The 23537-nt window shown below is 41.4% G+C and overlaps 1 protein-coding gene across 2 annotated transcripts in view; it reads right to left on the reverse strand.

Moving 5' to 3' along the window:
- DHX35 (DEAH-box helicase 35) overlaps positions 1-23537 on the reverse strand; it is a 92503-nt gene that overhangs the window by 20484 nt on the left and 48482 nt on the right. For both annotated transcript variants that reach the window (XM_004370346.3, XM_023724686.1), the window contains exons 10-17: positions 22900-22996; positions 21870-22028; positions 19831-20041; positions 13345-13469; positions 9530-9584; positions 3962-4057; positions 2741-2835; positions 336-413 (exon numbers count right to left, since the gene is read on the reverse strand). In XM_004370346.3, the coding sequence (XP_004370403.1) occupies positions 336-413; positions 2741-2835; positions 3962-4057; positions 9530-9584; positions 13345-13469; positions 19831-20041; positions 21870-22028; positions 22900-22996 (916 nt within the window). The remainder of the gene's footprint in view (positions 1-335; positions 414-2740; positions 2836-3961; positions 4058-9529; positions 9585-13344; positions 13470-19830; positions 20042-21869; positions 22029-22899; positions 22997-23537) is intronic.

The raw sequence follows: 23537 nt of genomic DNA on the forward strand, positions 1-23537 counted from the left end.
TTTACTTGACAGAACCTCCCATTCAAATCCTGCCTTCGATCCAACAACACTGGATGGATGTGGGACAGCGAGCGAGAGTGTACTGTTGAGTGCTAAGCAGTTAGCTGCTGTTAGTACAACACATCGCCAGGCCCTGATGAAAAGCAGTAAGTGATTCGTACGTTCTTCCGGGCAGGAGGCCCAACACACGGACTAGAGTAGAAGTACTGGCAATATCTAATGGGAAAATAAAAGGGTCTTTTGGCCATTCCTTTATGAACCGAACTTCTAGGATCCCAAGTCCCCTCAAGTGGGTGGGTGCGTGGAGGGGGCCTTGGAGCTGTAGCTGTGCTTACTTTGATGAATGCTTCATACACGTTGAGCATAGTGAGATGATCACCCTCCTCCACAGCAAATCTTCGGTGCACTCGAATCTGTAAAGAATAAAGTAATGTTTAGAAGTTGACTCCTGTGGGGCGCCTTGTACCAGGAGGTAGCATTGCACGATAAACAGCCATGGGTTATGGAGTCACAAAGAACTGGTTCGCATCGTTCTAGCTCTGCCACTTCCGAAAGATCTCAGACTGGGTACTTAACCTTTCTTGACCTCAGTTTTCCTATCTATAAAATTGGTAAATTACCCTTTCCTATCAAGAATGCTGTGAGATTAAGATAATTTATTATAAGTACCTGGCACAGGTATCAGATAAACGCCAGTGTTCTTGTCTCTCCCCAGCTCTGTCCAGTTGATATCATCTTTCAGAAGAACTCCGCCTAGCCCCCAACAGAATGTACACCCCAGGAGGTCCAGGGGCTGACTACCTGGCACATGGTAGACACCCAATATTCCTAGGCTGCCACTGGCTAACAATCTTTCAGACTCCCTTTCTTAATTTTCCTTTCTGTAAGATCCTGGGCAATGCCATCTGCTCCCATGGGTTCAAGGAGCAGCATATACAATATATATGCAAGTATACAAATATACTTATTAACTTCAGAATTTTCTACTTGTACCAAATACCACAGACTCAATCAGCCCTCCTTCCTCCCTTCCTTCATTCATTAACAGATATTTACTGAGCACCTACTATAGACCAGGTACTGTTCTAAGCATCTGGGATATACCAGTGAGCAAAACAGTGGTGGGAGACAGACAACAAACAAATACATAAGCAAAGTATATAGCATATTAAGTGGTATGATGTGCTAAGAGGAGAAAAATAAAGCAGGGAGTAGGGATACAAGGAGGAAGAGAAAGTTACAGCTTTAGACAAGAGTGGCCAGAACTTCAGTTTTCTCATCTTTCAAATGAGTTTGCCTGCCCTCAGGTAGGAGTCTTAAAAAGGTTAAAAAAAAAAGAACCCAGAGAAGATGGACCTAGCCACATGGGCATGGAGGCAGGAAAACTCTGAAATCCACAGTCATACAACTGTCAGGGAAGATGATGATTCATAAGAAAGCTTCTCTCCTCCTCACTACACATCCCATTCAGCCCCTCCGCGGGCAAGGCTGCCACTTCTCAGACCTTAAACTCATCGTTGACCTATCTCTATTAGTACACCTCACCTCTGGGGTACTCTTTAGTCATAACTTTTTCTTCACAGTATTTCCAGCGTTCACCCTTTGCTGTCGTCATTGAAGCCTAGGTTTTGTCACCTCCTTGGCTCAGAATGACCCACCTCCAACCCCCCGCCATGACGTAGTACAGCATCCAGAATCGGCCTGCTGTGCCCACGTAGAGCCTACTCCTTGCGTCACTAATGAGCCTACCAAGGTTTCTACCAGAGTACTCTGAAAGAAGGAAGACTGAAGAAGGATTGATGCCTTTCAATTATGGTGGGCAAGAATATTGAATATACCATGGACTGCCAGAAGAACAAACAAATCTGTCTCAGAAGAAGTACAGCCAGAATGCTCCTTAGAAGGGAGGACAACAAGACTTCGTCTTATGTGCTTTGGACATGTTATCAGGTGGGACCAGTCCCTGGAGAAGGACATCATGCTTGGTAAAGTAGAGGGTCACTGAAAAAGAGGAAGACCCTCAACGAAATGGACTGACACAGTGGCTGCAACAATGGGCTCAAACATAACAATGATTGTGAGAATGGTGTAAGACTGAGCAACGTTTTGTTCTGTTGTACACAGGGTTGCTATGAGTCAGAACTGACTCCACAGCACTAAACAACAACTCTGAATGACAATTTCCCTCATGGGAAACTGGAAGTCAGTAATGCAATGGTTAAGATTTGGGGCTTTGGGCTGTGAAAGCCAACTCTACCACTTCTGGCTGTGCAACCATGAGTCAGTTACTTAACCTTTCTGTGCCTCCATCTCCAAAAGTTATCCTAACAGTATCTACCTCCCAGGACTACAGTAAAGATAAAATGAAAGGATGCACACAAAACGCTTGGCACAATGTCAGGTACACAGTTGTTGTTAGTTGCTGTCGACTCAATTCCAACTCATGGCGACCCCAAGAGTGCAGAGTAGAACTGTGCTCCACAGGGTTTTCAAGGCTGTGACCTTTAGGAAGCAAATCACTAGGGCTGTCTTTTGAGGAACCTCTGGATGGGTTTGAACTGCCAACCTTTTGGCTAGTAGTCAAGTGCTTAACCATTTGTGCCACCCAGGGACTCCTAGGTACACAGTAACACTCACAATGGGAGCTGATATCATTTGTGCAGCTCCTAGGGACAGTTTTAATGGAAATCCCACAGTGAAAGAGACTGTACAGATAGCTTAGGGAAAAGGTGGGACTTACTGCCTGGGACTTCTGGTTTGGGGGGATCACAAAGATATTCTGGATCTGCATCATGGCCGCAATGCTTAGGATTTCCTGAGAACAGCCAAAATTTCCTATAAAACAAAAGGCATATTTGACTTCAAACATTCAATGTGTCAATGAGGAGTGAAAGACATTTCCCAATTTTTTCCTTGCATTGTACTTTAAACTAAGAGTATATACTTCCATATAGTTTTTTTTTTCTTTTAAGTTTATAATATATAAACACTCCACCCTGCCAAATAGACCACCCGATCTGTGGGCCACATGAGTGGAAGCCTTGAAGGATTCTGAAGAGCTGCTACTCCACTGTGGAGCTATAACACTGAGGGACTCTAGCTATAAGCCAAGGTAACATCTAGACTGGACCCAGCTCCACACCCGCTCCCTACTCTCTTATGTGGGATTTAGGATGCTGGCAGTAAGGGAAACGGGGCAGGGAACATGTGGGCTGTGTCCCTTCTGCTGCTTCTCTGCTCCCACGTCCTTCTATCAGTGACCTCCCTCTCAACAGGGCTCATCTCGCCTGGAAGCCCTGTGAAGCAAACACAACTATACCAGGGAAGCACTCCGTGGGCTGCTGGCTGCCAGCAGCACCAGGGAACAGAGTCTGCAGCAATCAACAGCAGACATCCAGAGCAAATCACACTACCCAACCTGCTTCCCCACACCATCCTGCCTCAGAAATGACATACTCCTCCAGCACCACAGTTAGATTCCAGTTTCTCAATGTAAGGCTAAGGGTATCTGGTTGTCCCAAAGCACAGTTACAGCTAACTTTCACTGTGCTTAGTCTGAAATATATCTTTCATAGATTGCCAGTTGATGTAAAAGTTAGGCAGAAGAAAAAATTAGTATTAGCTTTCCCAGGAGGGTTTAAAAAAAAAACAGACTACACTCTCCAGATAATTATGACTTCTAAACATAAGAAGATCTCCAGGTTATATGTGTATCTCTTAACTCAAATCCTCACAAAAATCTGAAGGTGTCAGAGGCGGGCCCATAGGAAACAAACAAAATGTGTTTGCTGAATTAATGACTGACGCTGAATCACAAGCCAGCCACACTCCCCAAATCTGACAGCTTCACATGACAGCTCCTTCACTACTATTGTGCCCACTTCCCCAGGGTGCACAGAATTCAGAGAAAGTCCTCTGACAATCAAAATAAAACCAATCAGAGCTGTCAGTCTCCACCCACCTGATTCAAGCAGCATTTTTGCAAACATGGGATTCAAAGGAAACTCCGCTATCCTCATGCCAAGCGGTTCAGTTAGCCGACAGTCTTTGTCCAGACCTGTCGGAAGAACAAAACTAAGAATCAGAGGCGTGTGCCATTGTAGCGGAAGAAGATGTACAGTTGCTGAGAGAACAAAGGACGATGTATGCTAAAAACGGTATCCAAAAGATGATTCATGCGCTCCCAAGCTCAATTTGACACCAAGGTACTGTTAAATTACAAGAAGGATCTGCCTGAGCTCCTGAATACATAATTTTAAAAAAACTGATACTTCCAGTGACTTCTATTCAAGGACATTAACTAGAAGGAAATGGCCTTGCAGCCTCCTCTTGCTCCCACTCTCCCCTCAGCCACAGCTGCCTCACCTGTGTCCCACTACTCCACAGAGAATGCCCTTTTCCCACAGGCCCAGCAACTAGACGGTGTCAGATACAACAGTCTCCATGCAGCATCTGACTCTGCTGACCAAGGCCTCTCCCCCAGCCTCCCTGCCCCCTACTCCCTCGCTTTTCCACCACCTCTTGCTACTCCCTCTCAGTCCCCTAGATCTCCTTCCACATCCAGTCCCTTCCACGCCGCAGACACCCAAGGATGGTATCCTCTGCTCTCTGTTCTCACGCTACATGAACAATCACAAGTTTGGCAACTCTGAAACTAAACGCTAGCCCAGATCACTGTTCGGTGCCAACACCAGGCCTGTTTATCCAACTGCCTCCTGGGTAGTTTACTGAACTGGGCAGACTCCTTCAAATTTCAAATGTAAGTATTTCTAACTCCCCACCTTCCCTCTTTACCACTTGCCAATGTCCAGGTATTAGATTCCCAAGATTCCCAGGATGCCGTCTTTTGTTTTAGTGATTAAAACAAATGTTGCAGAGCTCAAGATAAGACAGACAAGGTCATTTCTCTTTTGTCTCCACAGAGCCAACTCTTTAAAGGTGGTAATTCAGCTTCAGACTAGATTAAGTTGGGCTTTTCCCAACTTTATCCGAGTGGAGAAATAGAAAATATTTTAAATTTTGATCCACTGGATGAGAAGAAAATCAGTTGAAATGAAAAACTCCTATGCAGCCAGTGTTCTCTCATCCTGGTTACAGATGGTCCCAGGAAACTCTGCTCTCAAGTTCCTATCACGCGCTTGAGAACAGAGGCCAGAAGTCCATTCCGATATACACCCACTCTGGATCGACCTTGTACAGATCCCGCTAAAGGCAAATCACTGAAGACCTTTCAAATCTGTAACTGGATATTCCTTCACAGAGAAACAGCACAAATATAATTGAGTTTTCAGTAGTATTTATAATTAGTCTGTGTGGTATTTTTAAAATAACAGGCTCCAGGGTGGAGTTTTGGGTCCAGGTATGAAATGAGGCAGCCAGAAAATTTCCTCCCTCCTCTGAACCAGGTGTTTATGGCACAACTTGATTCGCTGAAAGTAACTTTCCTGACCCCAGGGCCCTCACTCCCACGTGGAGCAACAGCAAGGAACCGGAATGGAAATTGGGAGACACAAGCCTGATCCAGGGCCACTAATGGCTGCCTGGGTGATCTCGGGCAACTCTCTTAGGTTATTTGGACTTCATGTTCCTCATTCTTAGGAAAAAAGGGTAGGAATGAGTGACCTCTAAGACTCCCTGCTAGGATTCCTAAGTATGAAGGTAAGTTAAACAAGAAAAAAGAAATAAAATAAGCTGTCACATGGGAGATGATGGGAGTTGAGAGTTAACACTGCATATGACCCATCACAGAAATGTCAGACTTAACAGTCAGTGCTCATTCTTAGCTCAAAAGAAACCTTCATGTGATCTGTCATACATAATGATAAAAACTTAATAAGTAAAGCAAAACTGGATAAGAAAAAAACGTGGAAAAGTATACCATCCTCACAGATCCTTTTTAGACAGTAACACTGAAGAGTTTTACAGCCAAAAATACATACACAATTAAAGTGCTACTTGGTAAATGTTTTCATACTGAAAAGCAATTGAAATTATCTTTAGCACTCAGAATGAACCTCTGGAAATGAGTGGTTCTCCTATATTTCTGTGGTAATAAAAATGACCCTTGTGATAAAGCAGTACAGTGAAATGCTAATGGAAGAATCTAGGCAGTGGGCTTATATGTGATGACTATACAAATTACTTCAACTTTTCTTATGTTTGAAATTTTTCATAATAAAATGCCATGGAGAAAAAAAAAAAATGAGTCACGTAAGAGTCAAACCAGTATTCTGGACAACATAAAAACACTTAAATCAACATTCTTGTTCCTGTGATCCAACAGGTATTAACATTTTATTTAAACATTCAAAAAGGTTACTTCCTTCTACCAAGACTGACTTCAACAACTTCTAGTAATCAAAGTTCTGAAAGTTAGGAAAAGCATAAGGAGGTAACAAACCTATATTTTTTGTTTGTTTGTTTGTTTTAACTCCAAGAGGGTGGTAGATGATAAACATGCAAATAAAAAAATAAGGTTCCAGCAGTGCCCAGGGACCACTCCCGGCAGAGGTGCCGCAGGCAGGGGAAGGTGGCTGGGGTTTAGCTCCAATTCTGCAGGAGGACATCACAACAACTAACACCCTGGCTGGCTTGCACAGCCCTGAAGCCACCTGGAGTCAAAATGACCTATTTAATCTGGCCATTAAAGTAGAGAGTCAGTCCTTACCTATGTGAAAAATTCCTATATGAAAATCAAAATACCAGAAGATATGCATGGAATAAAATTTGGTTCCTTTGGTATTAAAGTAACATTAACAACATTCATGTATCTTTCCAGTGTACAGTGACTTTGCATGCATTATCTAATTCTTACACAATGAGAGTAGGTATTATTATTTCCATTTTACATAAAAGTGAGTCTGGACTTTAGATTCAGGTCTCCTAACTCCCAGCCCAGCTGCCAAATGAAAGAAGTCCCCAGATAAAGTATTATTGAAAATCAAGACCCCAGGCCTGAGAGTCCAAGAACTGGGTTCATCCACCGGGTCCTGGATGTACAACTGGCAGACTATTAGATTAATGTGTGTGTGTGTGTGTGTGTGTGACCTCAATTTCCTCATCATAAAAATGAAGAAACTGACACAAATTCTCTGCAGTGAAACTGAACATTTCTAGTTTGAACAAAGAACAATGTAAGGTTCTGGGAAAATCTGAAAAGATAAACCATGGCCAGAAAAATTTCAGTACTGTTCTGCTTGTGGAAATAAATTTAGTTGTCTCTAGACCCTTAGTTGACCTTGAGGCTCTCATGAATTTAATTTAGAAACCATACTGGTATAATGAAATAACGCATAAGAACACAGCAAACATTTTAAAGGAAAACGATCATTTTTATTAGGCATCAAAAGTACCACTGAACAACACAGTTGACAAGACAAGTCAGTGGGGAAAGAACAGTCTTCTCAATAAATGGTGCTGGATCAAATGGATATCTACATGCAAAATAATGAAGATGGAACCTTACCTCACACCATACAAAAACATTAACCCAAAATGGATCATAGATCTAAATGGAAGAGCTTTAAGTGTTAAACTCTTTGAAAAAAAAACCTAAGAATAAATCTTCATGACCTTGTGTTAATGATTTCTTACATACAACACCAAAAGCACAAGTGACAAAAGAAAAAAGTGATAAATCAGACTACATAAAAACTTAAAATTTTTGTGCTGCAAATGATACCATCAAGAAAATGAAAAGCTTTGAATTGGTGTATGTTTTGCTGTATACATTCTCAACAGCAACAATAAAATTTTAAAAAATAGTTATTCCCATTAAACTTCTTCAACTAAAAAAAAACAGAAGTGAAAAGCTAACCAACAGAATGAAAATATTTGCAAATCACATATCTGATAAGAAATTTGTACCCAAAATACATAAAGAATTCCTATAACTCAATAATAAAAAGAAAAATAACCAAAGTAAAAATGGGCAAAGGATTCGAATAGGTATTTCTCCAAAGATAAACAAATGGCCAATAGCATATGAAAAGTTGCTCAACATCATTAGTCATTAGAGAAATGCAAACCAAAACCACAATGAGATACCACTTCACACCCATTAGGATGGCTATTATCAAAAACAAGTATAACAAGTGCTGGCAAGGATGTGGAGAAACTGGAACCCTTATACACTGCTGGTGGGAATGTCCACCAAAAACCTGTACACAAATACTCATAGCAGCATTATTCATAACAGCCAAAGAGTAGAACCAATCCATATGTCCATCAGCTTTCAAACAGATGAAAAAAATGGCATATATCTGTACACTGGAACATCATTTGGCAATAAAAAGGAATGCCATGGTACCACATGGATGAACTTTGAAAACATCACGCAAACTGAAAAAAGCCCGTCACAAAAGACCATATATTGTATGATTCCATTTATATGATATGTCCAAATTGGACAAACATATAGAGACAGAGAGTAGATTAGCGGGTGCCTGGGGCTGGGAAAAGGGGAACAAAGAGAATAGGGGGTGACTGCTAACGGGTACGGGGTTTCTTTTTTGGGTGATGAAAATATTCCAGAGTTAGATTGTGGTGACGGTTACACAACTCTGTGGATATTCTCAAAACACTGCACACTTTGGAAGGGTGAATTTTATGGTATACGAATTAGATATAACTCAATAAAGCTATTTAAAAAAAAAAAAAAGAGTAACACTCAAATTTCAAAAGACAAAACCTCCACTAAAACTCAATACAAATCAGATATATATTCACTTGGGGTAACATTCACAGAAGAGACACGTACTTCCTGCAGGGTGAATTCAAAGTACGATTTTCTCTGTCTTAAGGTAAAGACAATATTTTCAAACCACAGCGAATAGAAGTTCTTCCATAACAAGATGTTTCCTTGTTCAAACACCACTGGCTGGTAATCTACCCAGTTCTCCATAGAGAACTCCAGGAATGAAATGAAGGGGCGTTAGGGAAACACGGAGCTGCAGATTTCAGGATAGGGAGGGGGGCAGGTAAAAGGTCTGAGAGGTAACATCTGAAATACTGAAAGTGAATCACTGATCTTCTGGATAACTCTTAAAGAGTGTGGCCCTGGTAACAGCTATTAATAGCTTTTGATGTACTGGCCAAACAACCAAACCAAACCCAAGGCCGTCGAGGCAACTCTAACTCATAGCGACCCTATAGGACAGAGTAGAACTGCCCCATACAGTTTCCAAGGCTGTAATCTTTATGGAAGCAGACTGCCACATCTTTCTCCCTCGGAACCCAGCTGGTGGCTTCAAACCACCAACCTTTCAGTTAGCAGCCAAGTACTTAACCACTGTGCCACCAGGGCTCCTTTGAGGTACTGGCATGCTTTATAAATTCACTGTCATAATAGGACTTCGTGTGATAGTAATCTAATTATGATCTCAACTTCTTTTGATAAATAGTGTCATTAAGAGGATTATATATATGAGAAAAACCTATCCTGTTCCTAAAGATACTAAGAGCCTTCAAGTAAATAGAAACTAACTAATATCACACAGGAGACTATATGATAAGAGAGAAACAGACTTACCTCCCAGAGCATAGAGTAACTCCAAAGCTTGAACCATTGACTGTGCTGGAGGAGGCTGTAAAAAATAATAATAATTCTCCTACGTTAATTTCTTTGGACAACCAACATAAAAACATGGTCATTTCTTGCTCAAGTCCACTCTTCCCTCCAACACACCCCATTTTTCCCAGCCTTCATGCTTCTGTTCATGTTGTCAGTACCCTTTGATGTGTCCTTCCCCTCCTTCTCAGTATTCTTAATACTACTTGGCTTTTAAGGCTCAGCTGGATTAAACACTTCCCCTTGAAGCCCTCTCCCACCCTCCCCTCTATCAGAAGTGATGGTCCTACCTCCTCATTTTCCCTAAACTCTCCTCCGACATTTCTAATTTTTACTTCATCTCCTCAACCGTCTCCTGCCCTGGGAGCCCCACGACACTGCAGTACCACAGATGACTGTGCTCTCCATCACCCAGAGCCCAGCTCCAGACCTTGCCCATGGTGGGTGCTCTACATATGTTCAATGTGATTTTCTGGAAATAACAAAAAATGCTAGACAATCTGAAGTTAAGCCAAACTGATAGTGTGACCTTCAGGCTGAGTCTCTTGATGCTTATCAGCTCCTTTCCTTTCACAAATCTTTACTGAACACCTGAAGTGCAGGCTCATTATTATTTTCTCTCTAAATGATTTGGTTTCCAGTAAGCCAGGCAATTAAATCACAGTACTTTTTCAAACTGCATAGCTTTTTTCTAAATGCATTCGCATAACAAATTTACTTTAAGCACTCCACTGTTTTAGCCCAATTTTACAGAGAAATAAGGGCAATAACAATAAGTTAGATGCATTTGAACAAGACCATACAGGCAGATGGTGGCAAAGCCAGAGACTGAACTCAGGTCTCCATCATTCTTCCACTATACCCCAGCCACTGATCACCAAGGAAAGCTGTACTTTCAAAAGTTGTACCGATTGTATTCACACGAGCACACACTTACGAGGGGAGGGACTACACCTATATGAGAGGAGGGACTACACCTAATTGATTCACTACAAAGAGCAAATCATTGTTGAATAAATCATGAAACTGCTTCAACAGTCTTTCCTCAGTGGCTATGACATCTTCCTTTATCAAGAGCATAATACACAACACCTAAACAGAGGAGCTTAACTCCTCTAGGAATCTTTTATATTGAGAATGTATGTGGTAACAGGAAATAGCAAAGCACTGAATTTGGTTTTAAATAATTACAGAACAAAACTACTAAGGTCATCTTTGACTCCTCTCAATCCCTGGCCCTATTTCTAGTCAATCACCACATCCTATGAATTCTGTTCCTCAAAGTTTTTATCAATAAAAAATAATTTTACCCAAAAAAAAAACACAAAAAAAATCACACACAGCATTTTCACTTAAACATACATTCACTAGTATTTCTCTATGACCTCATCTGATTCGGGATCATATGCAAATATGATTTTAAGATAACTGGAATTACTGTGTATGTATAATTTTAGTATGTTTGTCTCACTGTATGTTTTTCTGTTTTCACTGCTTCTTGTCCCCACAGAAACTTTACAGTGATCTCTTGGGTCACTGCATAATATTCCATCAAGGTCCTACTCCATAAAACAAGTAATTTTCTTATTACTGGGCAATTAAGTTGTCTTTAGTTCTTTGCTATTGTAAGTAACACTGCTAAATATACAAATACATGTACCCTATGATTTCAGAAGCCCTGGTAGCACAGTGGCTAAGAGCTCAGCTGCTAACCAAAAGGTCAGCAGTCCAAATCCACCAGCTGCTCCTTGGAAACCCTATGGGACAGTTCTACTCTTTCCTATAGGGTTGCTGTGAGTTGGAATCAACTTGATGGCAACGGGGTTCTATGATGTCAACTGTAAAAAACAATGTTAGGGGAAAATAACCATAAGAAAATATACGAAGGTCAATTTTATGTATTTTTTCAGTTTTCAATTGTCCAAAAGTCTTGTTAGGGTTTTCATTATTTATCATTTTTAATATAAAATGATGCTATAAACATCATCATATATGTACGCTTTTTTCTTCTTTTGAATTATTTTTTCAGGGGAAATTTCCACAAGAAAGAATACCAAGCATTTGTATGGCCCATTAAATACTGTCAGGAAGTCCTCCAGAAAGACAGAAGCAGAGTATAAAACCACCAGCAATACGTGGGGAATTTAGTTTCCCAAATTGTGTCAGCTTTAGAGTTTATCATTTTTCTTTATGTCTGATCATTTAATCAGTGTAAAGTAGCACTTTACAGCTATTTCAATTTGCACTGATCTCTCTCCCAATGAAGCTGACACATTGTAACGGTAGCTGACTACTTGCACTGCTTCCTTTTCTTTACTGGATATTTGATATATTTAAATGATGTTTGAAAACGCTCTATATTTTTTAAGACGTGAATCTGTCATTTTTTCCATTATATATTTTCCTTTAATCTTAGATGCGGGGCTTTCATAAGTTTTTAATTTGCATACACTGTCCATCTTTTCTTTATAATTTCTTGTACTACACACCAGCAGTCAAAGAGGACATTTTCTTCATACTTACCATAAACACATAATTTTTTTTTTTTCTCCTTTTCCTTTTCATTTCTTGGAATGTGGGGTGGTATTTTTACATTCTATTCTTTCATTCATCTTATTTATCCTGACATATGATAATAGGGACTTTATTATCCAAAATCCAAACTTATCACACCACATATCAATACAGTTGGGGTAGATAAAAGAGTTAAACTACGTCTTCAGATGATAAAAATTCAATAAGAAAATATAAGTGAATATTTATTAACTGACCTAGATATAGGGAAGGACTTCATACCACAAGAATGACAGAAGAAACTACTGAGGCAAAGATAGGAAGATTTTACTACGGAAATGTTTAGAATGTCTATACATTTAAAAAAAAGTAAAATGCAAATAACCAGATAAAATATTGCAAGAAATATTACAGATAAAAGTTAATGTCTTTAATATTTAAAGAACTCTGGAAAATCACTAACACCAATTCTAATAAATAAATGACTTGACAATTCAGAAGAAATACAATGATTTCTTGAGTCCTTAACATAAATTGTTTGAAACATAAATACATGTTTAAATCATAAATTACAGGTAATTCTCTTTCTCTCTTGCCAATCAAATTAGCAAACATGGCACAATGGCGGCACAATGAGTTGGGCGTTCATGCGCTGCTGGAGTCTATGTAGGTAAAGTAATCTGGCAATGTACAAAACAACTATGGCCCTTTGAGCCAGTAATTCCACTCCTAGAAGCCTGTCTTAGGAAATAACCAGAAACACAGACAGATACAGGATCTTTCCCACAGCTCTACCAAACCCCTCTTGACTCCCCCAAGTGTGATACACTTGCATCTAGGCCTACACGTATCCGCCATCATAGAACCCTCTACCCCTCCTGACCTGGTGAAATCCTACTTGGGTCTCAGGTTTTACTTTAGACATGACTAACTGAGCTGGGGGCCCTGCCTCTGTGCTCTCCCAGCACCCTGCAATCATCTCTCAGGGCAATGGGCACCCTGTACTGCAACTACCCATGTACTGGTCTCTACGCCCCAGCAGACAAGAACAGGAATTATGTCTGAACCAGAATTGCATCGGCCTTGCCTGGCTGTACTCCCCCATTCCCTGCACAAGGCCTGGCACAAAGAAGGCACACAACACATAAGTTGAATGAAAAAAAAAAAAGAAAAGAAAGGTGCCTCATTCTGTAAACAATGTCCTGGCATCCCCTGGGAACTCTCCAGCCCCCCTGCAGCCCCAGACAGAAGGCAGGACTTACCGACATGAAGTGGAACCTGAGGACATTGTCAATTCCCAGCGCCTTCAGCTGCAGGATGACAGGCGCCAAATTGCTGCGCTGCATCTCAGGAACGGTGGATTGAGGCAACTTATCAAAGGCTTCCTCTGAGGAAAGGAAATGAGAACTACTTGGGATCAAATGTCACAATCAAATGCAGTCATTAAGTCAAAGGGACAGTTCTCCTTCTCCAACTTGAACAACCAAAAAAAAAACAAACCAAACCCGTTGAGTCAATTCCAACTCATAGTGACCCTACAGGACAGAGTAGAACTGCCCCATAGGGTTTCCAAGGAGCACCTGGTGGATTCCAACTGCCCACCTTTCGGTTAGCGGCCAAACTCTTAACCACTTCGCCACCAGGGTTTCCACTTGAACAACAGGCTCTAGGATTCAGTCACAAAACATGACTATGATGTCATCATATAAAGTTGTTTATACATTGATGAAAGACTATTCCATTTAAAAAATGATTTAGATAAATATATTCGAACAATACACCTACATAAAAGTTTGTCCTTTCATGTTAGAATGCTTTTTGAAAGTGCTTTTAAGTTAATCAACAAAACATTAAATCAAAGCAACAAGTTATTGCATTTTACACAAATAACACGTTTGTATATATATATTTTTTTTTTTTGCCAACTGTACCCTCCCCCAACAAGGTATCTTCATAAGCACGCTATGCTAATTTTTTTATATGTTGCTGTACCCAGAATATAACAAATGACCAAATCTCATAAAGGGCAGAAATTGTCCACATCACTGAGCCCAGTACACAAGGCCACACCCAGAATCCAATGCTGCCCCAAACAGATTAACGAATGCTTACATGCCCCATCAGGAACAAAGGGTGACCTCAAACAGGAAAAGTGGCACAAGGCACAAAGATCCCAAGATGGGAGGGACAGGAAATAAGCTAGGGAGGGGAAGAGACTTTGGGGGGCCTTTTTATAAAAGCTAAATGAAAAGGGTGGGAAAATAAAGAGGGAGGGAGAGACTAAATCATTTCTGTATGCATTCAGAAAGCTTATACATTATATAGTCTGTTCTACCCACAAAATTCTTCCACATCAATATTTTAATTGATGCATGCACTCTTTAAACAACACATCAGAAGCCCAATTGCTATTTAGATCATAAAGCTTTAGTTAGCCAGAGAAAAAAAGAAAACCAAAACAAAGCAGAAGATATCATGAAGAAATAGCACTATCACTGAAAAACTTCAAAAAGGTTTTCACTGAGAAAACAGATAACCAATATTCTGTGCACCGATTGACATAAATTGCCAAATATATGGGTCTAACTGAAAGGTTCTGGAGGACAGAAAACAGCAGGAAGTTCCAAATAGGATGTTGTTGTTGTTGTTAGGTGCCGTCAAGTCAGTTCTGACTCATAGCAACCCTATGTACAACAGAACAAAACACTGCCTGATCCTGAGCCAACCTCACAATCATTTTTATGTTTGAGCCCATTGTTGCAGCCACTATGTCAATCCATCTCATTGACGGTCTTCTTCTTTTTCAATGACCCTCTACTTTACCAAGCATGATGTCCTTCTCCAGGGACTGGTCCCTCCTGATAACATGTCCAAAGTACGTGAGACGAAGTCTCACCATCCTCTAAGAATACTTCTAAGAAGCATTCTGGCTATACTTCAAGACAGATTTGTCTGAATTTCAAGGGCATTTTGCATACAGAGTTTTAGTAGGATAACCACGCTTTCCAAGCATGCTGCTGACCAAGGAAAAAGCAAAGTTATCAGATAAGAGTACAGCGCTGCTGAGAAGACGCTCCAAGGAAGTAGGGGCTTCCTAGGCATTCAGCGATACTCAAACTCCGCTGAGGGTTCGAGGGTAGGAGGCATTGAGCCAGGAGCCACAGGCCATGCCTTTGAGAAGCTTCAATTATATGAAGGGGCATAGGAGCAAGACCAGAAACAGGGTTCTCCAAGGATGAGCAGGCTAGGTCCCAATGAGGTCCTCCCAAAGAGAAATGGAAGCTCAGCAAAAGAAGAAACCACAGCTGTTGGAAGAAAGCATCTGAGGTAGCTTCATGAGGAAGTAGCCATTTGAAACAGGATTTGAAGGATAAGGAGGATCTGTTGGGCAAAGAGGAAAGAGCCAAAGCAACATTATCAAAGGTATGCATGGTGGATATGGAAAAGCAGAAGGGGTGTCCAAGAACAGAGCGGAGTCCAGATGGGCTGCAATGTACAGTAAATGCAGGCAGGTAGCGGCAAAAGATAAGCTGAGGGAAAGTCCTGGAAGTTTCCGGGAAATTGTGCAATGCCTGAACAGGAAGCAGCCAGCTCAGAGCTGCACTGTCCGAAGGTTCATCGAAGCAGACTGGCTGAAAAAGCCAAGTAGCTGGTGGCAAGCCCACCCTTTCACTGTCAGATGGCCCCTCCCCAACTCTATCTCCACTGAAATTGCTCCTGTTAAGGGAGCCACGCCCACTGCCATCGAACTGATTCCAACTCATAGCGACCCTATGGGACAAAGTAAAACTGCCTCATAGGGTTTCCAAGGCTGTAATTTTACGGAAGCAGACTGTCACATCTTTCTCCTGCAGAGTGGCTGGTGAGTTCAAACTTAACCACTGCGCCACCAGGGTGCCCTTAAGGGAGCCAATGACCTTTTAACCAAATCCACCTGCCTATCTTTAGTCTGCACTCTACTACTTGACTTCTTTGGAGCATGAGATGATGCTGGCCATCTCCTCTTTAAAAACATCTTAGGACTTTCTCCTCCCCTGCATTTCAGGATGCCTTTTAGTCCTGGTTCTCCTCTTTCCACTCCAATCATTCCTTCTTAGCATCTTCAATGGCTGCCCTTACCTCCCTGGCCTCAAGTTCTGCTTTTTTCTCACCTCCATGAATACACCGTACCTCCTTCATCCTTCCCAAGTATCTGTACATGCCATTCCTTCTGCCTGGGGTGCTAAAATCTAATCCTCACTGCAACTTCCTCAGCTGGATAACTACTGGGCCCCCCATAAGATCAGGCTCAAAGATCAACTCAGTCATGAACCCTCCCCAACTTCCCAGCAGGATAACACTCTCCCTGCTCTCTGCTTCCAAAGTTCACTCTTTATGGCAACCCTATCACACCACAGGTCTGCCTCCACCACCAGACTGTCAGCCATGTGGCAAGGAACCAGAACTTCCCTAGCTCTAGATCTCCCAGCCCCAGCTCCATGGCTATCAGACAGCAGGGGCTCCATAAACATTTGCAAAAAGAAAGGATTAAAGAAAAAGATATCAATGACTAAACAAGGAAAATAGTAACCAGAAAGGAAAGAAAGAGATGAATAACAAAAACAAAACCTCTAATCTGCTAAGTGATTGCAGGTGGGTATCAGACAGAGGGCAGAATTAAAAATGACCTGTGGAACAAAGGAAGAAAGAGAGATAGAAACAAGAGAAGGAAATGGAATGTGTGGCTAATTGCCCCCATGAACAACCCGCCTCCTTTGCCATGAGACCAGAAGAACCAGATGGTGCCCAGATACCATGATCGAACATTTAGATCAAAGATTCTATAGAAGAATCCTGATCAAAAAGAAGAAAATGCAGAACAGAATTTCAAATTCTCAAGGAATCCAGAATTTCTGGAGCCATGGAGGATGGATGAATCCCCAAAACGATTGCCCTGAGATAATCTTTAAACCTTAAACTAAAAACATACCCTGATGTCTTCTTAAAGCCAAACAATAGTATAGCTTAACTAGTAAAAAAAGGTCTGTCTTGGGCATTATGCTATTTTAAGATCTATCTATAAGGGATCAAACTGACAGTAATTCAAAAGGTTAGATAGGAAAATTTGGGGTTAGTGAGATTATGTTAATGGAGGAGGAACAACTCAGAAAAGGAGGATGAGAATGGCTGTACACTGTACAATATCACTGAATTGTACATGCAGAAACTGTTGAATTGGTGTATGTTCTGCTACATACATTCTCAACAACAAAAAAGTGACTTGAAAAATAAGTCTAAGCAATTGGCAGAAATCTTGACACCGGACCCCACAAAAAAGAATTGCAAAGAGCAAAAGTGCAGCTCTGGGTATATGATCTGTTGATAATTCTGTCTTCAAGCTGGAAAGAAAGCTGGCTAAGGGCTGGGAAAGTCATTATCGTGATTTCATTCTGCTCCCTCAGAGCCTAGCATGGCTTACAGCACAGAGCAGGAGTTTACTAAATATTTGCTTTCTATGAAGGCGTCTCAGGATAGATACTGCCATTTTAGCTCTGCAAAGACATTCTAAACCTAAGGTGAAAATGGAACCCAACGTAGGCACATTAAGCTAAAGAAAAAGTAAGAAAGACAGAACCCAAGACACATGGTCCAAGCTACAAGGTCATACAACTACAGATAGGCTAGGCCCAGACATTAGGTTAGAACAGGCTCAGCAAATAGCTGGTGACTCATGAGCCAGCTTTGTCCAACGGGGAGCAGAACAAAGAAGTGCCATGTTTACATAGGTAACAATACACAAACACCAGAACAGAAAAAGATAACCGGGAGCTTCTAAAAATCAAACATTTATGCTCATCAAAAGACTTTATCAAAAGAGTCAAAAGACAACCTACAGACTGGGAAAAAAATTTTGGCCACAACAAATCTGATCAGCATCTAATCTCTAAAATCTACAAGATGCTGCAAAACCTCAACAACAAAAAGACAAATAACCCAATTGAAAAATGGGCAAAGGATATGAACAGGCACTTCACCAAAGAAGACATTCAGGCAGCTAACAGACATATGAGGAAATGCTCATGATCATTAGCAATTAGAGAAATGCAAATCAAAACTACAATGAGATACCATCTCACCCCAACAAGGCTAGGGTTAATCCAAAAAACACAGAATAATAAACGTTGGAGAGGTTGTGGAGGGACAGGAACATTTACACACTGTTGGTGGGAATGTAAAATGGTACAACCACTTTGGAAAGCGATTTGGTGCTTCCTTAAAAAGCTAGAAATAGAAGTACCATACGATCCAGCAATCCCACTCCTTGGAATATATCCTGGAGAATTAAGAGCCATCACACGAATAGATATATGCACACTCATGTTCATTGCAGCGCTGTTCATGACAGCAAAAAGATGGAAACAACCTAGGTGCCCATCAATGGATGAATGGATAAACAAATTATGGTATATTCACACAATGGAATACTATGCAATGACAAAGAACAATGAGGAAAGGGTGAAACATCTTATAACATGGATGAATCTGGAAGGTATTATGCTGAGTGAATTTAGTCAGTCGCAAAAGGACAAATATTGTATAAGACCACTATTATAAGAACTCAAGAAAAGGTTTAAATGCAGAAGAAAACATTCTTGGATGGTTACAAAGGTGGAGAGGGAGGGAGAGGGGTATTCACTAACTAGAAAGCAGACAAGAATTATCTTAGGTGAAGGGAAGGACAGCACACACTACAGGGGAAGTCAGCACAACTGGACTAAACCAAAGCTAAGAAGTTTCCTGAATACAACCAAACACTTCAAGGGACAGAGCAGCAGAGGCAGGGGTCTGGGGACCATGGTTTCCGGGGACATCTAGGTCAATTGGTATAGCAAAGATTTTTAAGAAACTGTTCTGCATCCCACTTTGGTGAGTGGCATCTGGGGTCTTAAAAGCTAGTGAGTGGCCATCTAAGATGCATCAATTGTTCCCAACCGATGTGGAGTAAAGGAGAATGAAGAACACCAAAGATACAAATAAAGTACTAGCCCAAGAGACAGAAAGGGCCACATAAACCAGAGACTTCATCAGCCTGAGACAAGAAGAACTGGATGGTGCCAGCTACCAGCAATGACCGCCCTGACAGGGAACCCAACAGAGAGTCCCTGATGGAGCAGGAAAAAAGTAAAAAGACCAGGCTTAATGGTTTGATTGAGACTGGAGGAACCCTGAAAGACATGGCCCCTGGACTCTCTGTTAGAACAAAACTAAAACCATTCCAGAGGCCAACTCTTCAGACAAAGATTAGAGTGGACTATGGGACATAAAACGATACTCATGAGGAGTGCACTTCTTAGCTCAAGTAGGTACATGAGACTAAATGGGCAGCTCCTATCCAGATGCGAGATGAGAAGGCAGAGAGGGTCAGGAGCTGGTTGAATTGACATGGGAAATCCGGGGTAGAAAGAAAGAGTGTGCTATCACAGTATAGGGAGAGCAACTAGGGTCACAAAACAATGTATGTATAAATTTTTGTATGAGAGACTAACTTGAATTGTAAACTTAAAGCATAACAATAAAAAAAAAAAAAAAAGTGCTATGTTTACAGTGAGGAAGGCAGTGGGGGCCAGATTGCAGAGGGCCTTGTAAGGAAGGGGGGGGTCTGGATTTTATATTAAGTTCTTCCCATTAAGGATCAATATTTATAATATTCTTCAATGCCCAGGCTAACTATGAGAAAGTCAAAAACCCTTCAGGAAAGCCACACTAACCTGTATAAAGTCGATAACATTTCCCTGAGCGGTTACGACCACCACGCCCTGCTCGCTGGTTGGCTGAGGCCTGGGACACCGGGACCACCACCAAGCATTCAATAGCTGTTCTGGGATTGTAGGCACGGAGTTTCATGAAGCCGCAGTCAATCACATATACAATCCCGCTGATGGTGATGGAGGTTTCTGCCACATTGGTGGCCACTATCACCTAAATTCCCCACCGAGAAAAGAGTAAGGATAAAAGTTACCTGACTCTTTTCACTTCTAATAAACCATTAAAAATCCCAAAGACTTAAAGACATTTCCAACATTATAGACATTGTGAGAGGCAGTTGGTTATACTGCAAAGGCAAGAGTTTTGGAGTCAGGGGTGCTGCACTTGAATTCTCCCTAACTGTGTGACCTCAGACATGTTACATGACCTCTTGAGTATCAGTTTCCTCTTCTATAAAATATTTACCCTGAGTTATTGCAGGGACTAAATAAGAAATATACATAAAGTGAGAAAAGCCTAATACTTGGTACGTAATAAATATTCAACAAATGTTAGTTGTTCCCTTTGCACAACTAAAGTAAATCACCACCTTGTACATGTATATTCATTGACTCGCTCAGACAGTAACTATTTTCTGAGGGTCTGTGCCCTGCCAGGCACTGTTCAAGGAGCTGGGGATGTACTGATGAACAAGACAGACAGGTCCCTGTGCTCCTGGAGTTCCCATTCTAGTGTGAGTCTCTGGGTGGAGAAATGGTGAACACAAACAAGGAGATAAATTCAGGGAGTGACAAATACTGTGAAGGAAGTCCAGCAAGATAATGTTATAAGACAGAGGCTGGAGGGTGCTACTTTAGATTCGGTGGCCAGGGCACACCTCTCTAAAAGATGACTTTGACCTGGGACCTGAGTAAGAAGAAGCCAATCATGTAGAGATTCAGGATGAAGAAACAGTTCAAATGAAGAGGAAACAGCCAGCACTCGGCCAGAACAGATTAAGAGGCAAAGTAGCACAAATGAGGTTGGGGAGGCAGGCAGGGACCGGATCATGCAGCGCCTTGTGGGCCACCATGAAGGGTTTGTATTTTATTCCAAGTACACGGACAGCTGCCACTGGAGGGTTTTAAGCAGCAGGGGACATGCACACACACGTATATACATGTCACTTAGGGCTTTTTTCAGGTACTTCTACATCTATATTTTATAAAAATCTTCCTAACATTTTTGTGAAGTAGAGAGTCAAGATTTTATATTTACAAAACCATCTTTCTAACGTTATTATTATTTGTGTTTTACACCTAAGAAAACTGAGGCTTTAGGTTAAATAATTCATTCAAGGGTGCAGCGTAATTCAGGCATGAAATCCAGGTCTCCTGCAATTCATGTCTGATGAATAGGTTTGAGTTGGTCCATCCTGATAACCAAGAGACGGAGCAAGTCCTGCCAGTTGTTGGAGACTGCTTGTGGATCTCTGATCACCCCTCACCTACTTTACACTCTGCCACCTGATGGTAAATAGCTACTGCAAGCTGACTGCAGGCCTGTTCTGTGTATTCCTCCCCCAATGGAAAGGGAGAGCAGAGTAAGGCCCACACGGATGATGAGCAGTAGGCAGACTAGCTGCCTGCTAGCTCCTTCACACTGAGGCTTCCACCGCACCCTTCTCCACCCCAATTTCAAGGTGAGGTATTTTAAAGCCACACCTTGAACTAACTAATTTAAAGTTGGCACTACAGGCAAACTGATGTTCAAAGCAAATGGTTTAGAAGTCATTTGTAGTCATTTATCTTTTGTTCCTGACTAATCACAATGCACCAAAACAGTCCCTCAAGCCAAGACAGCTTCATGTCACAGGGTAAATTAGGCAGGCAGAAAAAAACCAAATAAAGGTTACCATCAGGGTGGCCCTTCTATGGGGCAGGTTTATAAATCTATGTATAGTTTCAACAACAATAAAAAAAAATCTTTCCAGTACATAGCAAGGGGCACCAATATGATTATAGGTAGCTGCAAACACCCTGGGTCATCGAGATATTCTTACCTTCCTGACACTGCGTGGCACTCGTTCAAACACTTTCATTTGCTCAAAGGAAGGCAGTCCTGAATACATGGGGAGAACTCGGAGGTGTCTCTTCATCCCAGTGCGAGCCAGCTCTCGAGCGTGCTCGATTAGCATAGACACAACAGTTTCTACCTCTTCCTAAAAACATGGAACCAGGAACCAAAGAATCTGAGATCAGTTCAAAGCATGCCATTTTATCATACTGAAAGAAAACAAAAATTGGGGTCAAGATTCTAACTTTGGTCAGATTCATGGATTTCAGTTCTATCGCAGTCCACTCTGGGGAGGCATTTAATCAAATACTACTGAACAATGGTGCCAATGGCATGAATATTTGTAACTGTAATATGAGTTATTGAAATTTATACTAAACACAATGAGTCCCTGATAAATAAAAACAATAACTATTTTACGTAGTTTTTACATACAGTGGCAAACAAAGCATTTCATGGGTGTGGACAAGCTGTGGCACATAAAATCACAGTAAGCTCTCCCCAGAAAAGATTACTGAACTGTGGAAAACGTTTGACAGTGGAAAAGATTACAGCAGAGGGTAGTTCGGAACAGTGCTAGAACCCTGAGTGAGCACGTGGGCAGTGCTTGTTCAGATGTTTTTCCAGTAAGGTGGTCACTTCCCACCTCCAGGATGAGCCATAAGGGTGCCACTGGGAAAGGAGGCAGGTGGCAGCAAGATGTGCCGAATGCAAAATTCAATTTCAGCAAACAAAACTGTCTGTTGACTGAACTCCCTAATTTATTTTGGAATCTGCTAATAAATTTAAAATACAATGAACCCTCTGCAGACAGAACAGGCAGGAGCCAATGCCTCCCTGACGATCTAATCAGTAGATAAATGACATCAATCCAAAAAATGTTCAGGGAATTACACAACCACAGAACACAACAAAACATGAAATAAATGGGTAAACAAAGCACCAGGCGTCTGTATCAATTTTGGCACTGCCGTAGCGTGTCTGCTGATCACACAGCAAAGGTCCAATGGAATTACCTGGCCAGTAAGAAATGCTAATATGTCTCCATCGCCCTCTGTCTGGTGAATTTTCATCACAGTTTCCACAGTTGATTTGATATAATCTGGAACAGGACTGAAAAAAATGTATGGGATAAATAAATCACTATGATATGCTCGTAATGATATAGAACAATTACCCTAATAATCTGGCAGCAAAGCCTCATGAAAGTTAGTTTGGGCCTGCCCAGCAGGGAATTAGTATATGGATGAATGAAATATTCACTCTTTTTTTTTTTAAATGCAGCATTAAAAAATAATCCATAATTACAAGTAAACTATGATTTTTAGCTTTATTTGTAAATAAATAAAATATAATAAACACATGCAAACAGGCATGCTGTCCTTAGCATGCGAAGATCCCTGGCAAGTGAACATCAGGGCTGTGGCTCCAATGCTGAACCCCACAATCTCTTGAGCCTATTTTCCTTCCTGACCACTGGATGCATGGATGGAGCTGATGGGTGTTCTCTACAGCCAGAACAACTCAGAAGACAAGCCCACTACTCTCTGGATTTACCAACCACTGGACTAGGCTCCTAGTCTTTGTTTGCCCAGTCAGTAGGTAGATGTAAGAATTAGGATGGCCCCTTTCCTGTCCAAATGGGAGTCCCTGG

This window comes from Trichechus manatus, unplaced genomic scaffold (assembly GCF_000243295.1).
Source record: "Trichechus manatus latirostris isolate Lorelei unplaced genomic scaffold, TriManLat1.0 scaffold00008, whole genome shotgun sequence".
Taxonomy (NCBI): Eukaryota; Metazoa; Chordata; class Mammalia; order Sirenia; family Trichechidae; genus Trichechus; species Trichechus manatus.